The sequence below is a fragment of the Silene latifolia genome, chromosome Y, assembly GCF_048544455.1.
Source record: "Silene latifolia isolate original U9 population chromosome Y, ASM4854445v1, whole genome shotgun sequence".
Classification (NCBI taxonomy): Eukaryota; Viridiplantae; Streptophyta; class Magnoliopsida; order Caryophyllales; family Caryophyllaceae; genus Silene; species Silene latifolia.
The window spans coordinates 193,873,542-193,880,552 of record NC_133538.1 but is presented as its reverse complement, the minus strand read 5'-3'; the positions used below and the strand labels follow the sequence as shown (position 1 = coordinate 193,880,552).

At 42.5% G+C, this 7,011-nt stretch overlaps 1 protein-coding gene across 1 annotated transcript; it reads right to left on the bottom strand.

Moving 5' to 3' along the window:
* Positions 1-2,865: 2,865 nt before the first annotated feature.
* LOC141629720 (uncharacterized) lies at positions 2,866-5,526 on the bottom strand. Its single transcript, XM_074442681.1, has one exon. It carries the CDS (start codon positions 5,524-5,526, stop codon positions 2,866-2,868), a length of 2,661 nt encoding a protein of 886 aa, XP_074298782.1.
* Between the last annotated feature and the right edge of the window lie 1,485 nt (positions 5,527-7,011).

Sequence of the window (7,011 nt, the reverse complement as noted above, 5' to 3'; positions counted from 1 at the left end):
AATCTCCTGAAACAGATGAGACACAAGTCCTTATATAGGCCTTGTCTTTGCATTACAATTCGAAACCCTAGCATCCAATGGTCCAGAATTAATCTAAGATGAACACAAACAACATAAATTATCTTACAAGCTGGTAAATAAAGTGAACAAGTGAAAACAAAAGCAATTGGGGTAAAACAGACTGAAATAAAGTATGGTTGCAGGCTGTCACTGTCAGTTGTCCTCTTGTACACAATTTCTGTTTATTTGGTGGCTAGCTGAAGTCAAGGCTTCTTGTTGCTGCCTATGGCAGGCTTTGTGGAAAAAGTTGCAGCAACTCTTTTCAAGGAGCCTCAACATTGCCCTACTAAATAAGGAAATGCTGCTTTATGCTTTAACTTTAACATGTGACTGCCTTGCTTTCCTGTTGCTGGAACTTCTGCTGAATTACATTGCATTTTAGGATGACTGATAGGATGCTTAGGGACCTTTCTCGGACTTTTAGTTGAGGCCTGCTCCAGCTGGCCATATAGGCAGCTGATAAGTGGACCTGGTGAATCTCTTGGTTGGCTGAGATGGGGGTGGTTCAAGGGGTGTTGCTGGGACTTGGACTGTGGCCAGGTCAGGATTGGGAGCCCCTGATTCAGCTCTTGCTGCAGCCTCCCCTTCTTGAAAAGGGCTTGAGCTCAAGCCTGGTCCCCCTTCATCATCAGACTCACCATAGTAAGGACTCAGGTCTCCTATATTGAATGTGTCATGTACCCCATACTCACCAGGAAGGTCTATCTTGTAAGCATTTGGGCCAATTTTCTCAATGACCTCAAAAGGACCCTCTGCTCTAGGCGTCATCTTGTTCTTTCTCTTAGCAGGGAACCTCTCCTTCCTTAAGTGGATCCATACAAGATCTCCTGGCATGAATTCTTTCTTCTGCTTAGGACTCTTGGCCTGTTTCTTATACCTGTCATTGGCCCTTTCAATTTGTTTCTTGACAGTTTCATGGAGTTTCAGCATCTGTTCCACCCTCTTCTTAGCATCATAGTTCATTTCTTCCTTAGGTACACTTGAAAGATCTAAGGACATCAGAGGATTGATCCTATAAACCACTTCAAATGGATCGACCGATTGCGGATCACGCAGAACCCCGTTGAAAGCAAACTCACCTTGTGGCAGTTTTAAATCCCAGTCCTTCAAAGACTTGCTAACAATGCATCTTAATATTCTTCCCAAGGTTTTGTTAGTGACCTCAATCTGGCCATCTGTCTGTGGGTGGTGTGATGTACTGAACAGCAACCTGGTATGGAGTAGCTTCCACAAGGTCTTCCAAAAATAACTCATGAACTTTACATCTCTATCTGAGACTATGGTCTTAGGGACCCCATGTAGCTTAACAACATTAGTGAAATAAAGCTCAGCAACACTCACATCTAGAGCTGGCAAGCCTGACCCGACCCAAACCCGAGCAAACCCGACTCGACCCGAACCCGAAAATATTGTGACCCGAAACCAACCGACCCGACCCAATGACGACCCGTAACCCGACACGACCCGATTATCAATGACCCTAACCCGACCCAGACCCGACCCGATATTGATCCGACCCGATACTGACCCGATTAAATTGATGACCCGACAATTATTAAGCTTAATTTTGATAAAAATGAAAGTGATTTTTTGTTTACTTTGATATGTTTGACTTTGTAATGGATTAATTAAACCAAATAATAGGTTAAAAACTAAATTTAATGGTAAAAAATTATAGTAATGCGATTAAGTTATCGGACCCGATAATGACCCGACCCAAACCCGACCCGACAACGACCCGAACCCGACCCGACTCGACCCGAAAGGGTATGCTGACCCGATATGACCCGAACCCGATATAACCCGACCCGACGTGACCCGACCCAAACCCGACCCGACTGACCCGATTGCCACCTCTACGTCACATCATCCTCAGTTTTCTTACAGGCTATGAAATGAGCCATTTTGCTGAACCTGTCAACTACAACCATCACTGAGTCATTCCCCCTTGAGGTCCTTGGTAAGGCTATGTTAAAATCCATGCTCACATCCTCCCAGGGTTTGTTTGGTACTAGCAATGGGGTGTAAGGGCCTCCTTGGAAGGAGCTCTTAGCTTGCTGGCAGATGGAGCATTTCCTGAGTGTCACCTGGACATCTCCCATCATTCTGGGCCAATAACACTGCTCCTGTAAGATGTCCAGAGTCTTTTGGACCCCAAAATGACCTCCTAAACCATTGGAGTGGACTTCCTTGATCAGTAGTTCCCTGTATGAACCCCTTGGAACACATAGCTTGTTCCCATGGAACAGGAATCCCTTCTGTAGCAGGAATTTAGTTCCCTGAACCTTAGTTCCTTCTGTTTGAGCTAACCAATCCTCATAGAAATCAGGATCATCTTTGTACAGCTCTTTCATGAACTCAAACCCAAGAACTTACTGTTCCATGACTGTCAACAATGAATATCTCCTAGACAGGACATCAGCAACAATGTTTTGTTTCCCTCCTTGTACTTGCTTAAGAATGTGAAGGATTGTAAGAACTCAACCCACTTAGCATGCCTGTGATTCAGCTTGTGTTGGCCATTGATGTATTTCAAAGCTTTATGATCTGAATGCAGCACAAAAGGCTTTGACTTAAGATAATGACTCCAATGCATAAGAGCTCTGACAATTGCATAGAACTCCTTGTCATAAGTGGAGTAGCTCAGTTTAGCTCCACTCAGCTTCTCACTAAAGTAAGCCACTGTCTTCCTTTCCTGAATCATTACAGCTCCTATGCCAACTCCACTGGCATCACATTCTACCTCAAATAAGCAGTTGAAATCAGGTAGCCTGAGAACAGGTACCTCACACAACATTCTCTTGATCAGGTTGAATGCTTGTTGAGCATTCTCACCCATTTGTACTCTCCTTTCTTCATACACTCGTGATTGGGGCAAAGAACAAAGATCAAGTTCTTAATAAATCTTCTGTAAAAGGAAGCAAGGCCATGGAAGTCCCTTACTTCAGTGATGCTCTTTGGGATTGGCCAAGATTTTATGGCATCAATCTTATCTTGATCCACAGATATTCCCCTCCCAGAGATGATGTACCCTAAGAACTTGATTTCAGAAGCCAAGAAGGTACATTTTTCTAACTTTCCAAACAGCTTGCTGCCTCTCAGAATCTGGAACACTTTCTTAAGATGGCTCAAATGTTCTCCTGTGGATTTGCTGTAGATGAGGATATCATCAAAGTATACCACAAGAAACCTTCCCAAATAAGGCCTCAACACTTCTGTCATTAATCTCATAAAAGTGCTTGGGGCATTTGATAACCCAAATGGCATGACCAACCACTCATAGAGCACTTGCTTAGTTTTGAAGGCAGTCTTCCACTCATCACCTTCTCTGATTCTCACTTGGTGATAACCTTGCCTAAGATCAATTTTAGAGAAGATCCTGGCACCACTTAACTCATCTAATATGTCATCCAATTTAGGTATAGGAAACCTATACTTGACTGTGATGTTGTTGATAGCTCTGCTGTCAATACACATCCTCCAAGTGTCATCCTTCTTTGGTACCAATAGTGTTGGGACTGCACAGGAACTCGGGGATTCTCTTACAAATCCTTTGTTCATTAGCTCATCAATCTGCTTCTGTAATTCTCTTGTAGCATCAGGATCACACCTGTATGCAGGCCTGTTAGGGAGTACAGATCCTGGCACAAGGTCAATCTGGTGCTCAATGCCTCTTAGTGGGGGCAGTCCACTGGGCAATTCAGCAGGGAAGACATCCTGGTATTGTTCCAGTAATGGTCTAATCTCTGCTGGCAGCTTATGCTCCACATCCTCATGAATTTCCCTAGACAGCAAGAATAGAACAGGCTGCTCTTGCTGCATTTCCTTGACCATTTCTGCTTCAGATAGAAACAAGACTCCATTGAGTCCATCAGTCATACTTGAACTCCCATAGTTCTTCTGATTAGGTGGTAGAGGGGTCAATGTGATCTTCTTGCTACCTTTCTTCAAGGAATATGTATTGCTCCTTCCCTGGTGGATAGAATTCTTATCAAATTCCCATGGTCTACCCAACAGCAGGTGGCAAGCATCCATAGGAACCACATCACACAAGATCTCATCTTTATAAACATTGCCAATTGAAAATGGAACCAGGCATTGTTTATCCACCTTGACTTCTGCTCCCTTATTTAACCATCTGAGCTTGTAAGGGTTGGGATGCTCCTGGGTGCTAAGATTGAGTTTATTAACCATGGTGACAGATGCCACATTGGTGCAGCTTCCCCCATTAATGATCAAATTGCATACCCTTCCCTGAATAGTACATCTACTCCTGAAAATGAGGGATCTCTGATCCTTCTCTAATGGTGCTTGTTGAGAGTGCATTACCCTCCACCAAACAAGACTATGGCCTGTATCAGGGTGAGCCAAGACTTGTTCCTGGTTGGGTTCCTCCTCAAGATTTGTCTCCTCATTCACTGGCTCCTCCTCATACTCAACTGAACCCTTTTTTTCCCACTCTTCTACTTCCATTGCTGTCAATGCTCTCTTGGAAGGACAGTCCTTCCTAAAGTGACCATACCCTTGGCATTGTAAACATTTAATCTTTTCTTTGGTCAGAGGTGGGTTGGACTTAGGGAACATGGGTGCCTTTCCCTTGTCTCCTCCAGTTTGGGACACTGGTTTAGGTGTCTCAGTAATCTTAACACCAGTGTAAGGTCTAAAGACAAGTTTGGGTTTAAGAGTAACAGGTTTAGATTTCTCCATTTTTTCCACTCTGAGTGCCAAATTTACAACATCATCATAAGACCAAAGTGGTTGCATTCTAACCTTAGTAGCAATGTTCTTATCAAGCCCTTCTAAGAACCTAGCAATTCTTTGTTCAGGTTTCTCATTTATCTCACACTGTAAGGTTAATTGTTCAAATTCTCTCAAATAGGTCTCAAGAGGTCTCTCATCCTGCCTAAGCTTAGATAACTTAATGAACAGATCCTGGGTGTAATCCTTGGTAACAAATTTATCCAGCATTTTCTTTTTAAGCTTAGACCAAGATCTAATGGGTTCTTTCCCTTCCCTTAACCTCTGATGTTTAAGGTTGTCATACCACAGTGATGCATAACCCTTTAATTTCAACACAGCAACTTTGCAAGCCTTAGCATCATTGTAATTTTTGAATTCAAATATCTTTTCAACATCCCTAATCCATTCTAGCAAGTCATCAGGATTAAGACTACCAGAAAAATCAGGAATTTCTACCTTTAGATGCTTGTCTGCTTGCTCAAGAGCCTCCTCTTGTGTTCTGATGCTTTCCTCAGACTCTGACTCATAACCAGGTGGTGGTTGTCCTCTCCCTGCTCCCATAAAGAAGCTTCTGCCTCTGCCTCTTCCTCTTGGAGGTGGTTGTCTCATGGGATCATGGTTTGGAAACCTCTCCATCACCACATGAACAACATTGAGCAGTGTGTCTACATTTCCTACAAGTGTTTCTATTCTGGTTTCAATACCAGCAAGTCTCTCTTCACTCATGGTTGTTTTTGTGTTTTTAATGTAGGTAGGGATAATGATCTCACAGCTTCTCTCAACTCAAGACTAACACAAATGTGGAATTGTGTTAAACCTGAGCTCTGATAACCAAAATTGCAGTGTAAACCCTATGGACAAGCAACAATGCAGCTGGACTTTTCAGGATACTTTAAAAATACCAAATGACCTTGGAAAATTCTGAAAATTTGCAGTATTTTAATTTGGATATTAAGCTGGGACTGAGCCAAGTTTCATGAATTTTTAAGGTGCCTAAGTATTTTTAATATTAATAGAAACAGCCTGAAATCCTGAGATTCAGACAGACTAGCTCAACTGAGAAAGTGATTTGTTTGAGTGACTCAAGGATATAGCTAAGACCCTAAACTTCCACAGATAATTCACAGGAAATTTAAGATCATAACTTAACAAATTTCAGACTCAAATCCACAGATTAACAAAGGATTAAAGCTGAACTTTGCTCAACACAATTAAAAAGAACCACAGATGGACACAAGTTCAATTTAATGATGCCAAACTGACTTTGATCAATTAACCACATAATTCACAGGTTAATTATCAGGCCAGGTTTCCAAACTACAGTTTAACACAAGTTTGAAAGAAATGAGAGAAGTCTCAAGGCTATTTTTTTCATTCAAAAACAATCTCCTGAAACAGATGAGACACGGGTCCTTATATAGGCCTTGTCTTTGCATTATAATTCGAAACTCTAGCATCCAATGGTCTAGAATTAATCTAAGATAAATACAAATAACATAAATTATCTTACAAGCTGGTAAATAAAGTGAACAAGTGAAAACAAAAGCAATTGGGGTAAAACAGATTGAAATAAAGCATGGTTGCAGGCTGTCACTGTCAGTTGTCCTCTTGTGCACAGTTTCTATTTATTTGGTGGCTAGTTGAAGTCAAGGCTTCTTGTTGCTGCCTATGCAGGCTTTGTGGAAAAAGTTGCAGCAACTCTTTTCAAGGAGCCTCAACATTGCCTCCCTAAATAAGGAAATGCTGCTTTATGCTTTAACTTTAACATGTGACTGCCTTGCTTTCCCGTTGCTAGAATTTCTGCTGAATTACATTGCATTTTAGGATGACTGGTAGGATGCTTAGGGACCTTGCTTGGACTTTCAGTTGAGGCCTGCTCCAGCTGGCCATATAAGCAGCTGATAATTGGACCTGGTGAATCTCTTGGTTGGCTGAGCTGGGAGTGGTTCAAGGGGTGTTGCTGGGACTTGGACTGTGGGTAGGTCAGGATTGGGAGCCCTTGATATAGCTCCTGCTGCATTTACCCATCCGGGATACCCGGGGTTAGAATTCGAAAGTGAACCCCATAAGAATACCTTCTTAACCCTCACCGAGAGACGTATAAACGCCACTAGGTGTGTGTCGGAGAGTGCCTTAGAAGCCTTGGGGATAGAGGTGCAAGTGCACAACATCTTTAGCGTAATTGGGATGGAGGGATTGTATAACTTAGCG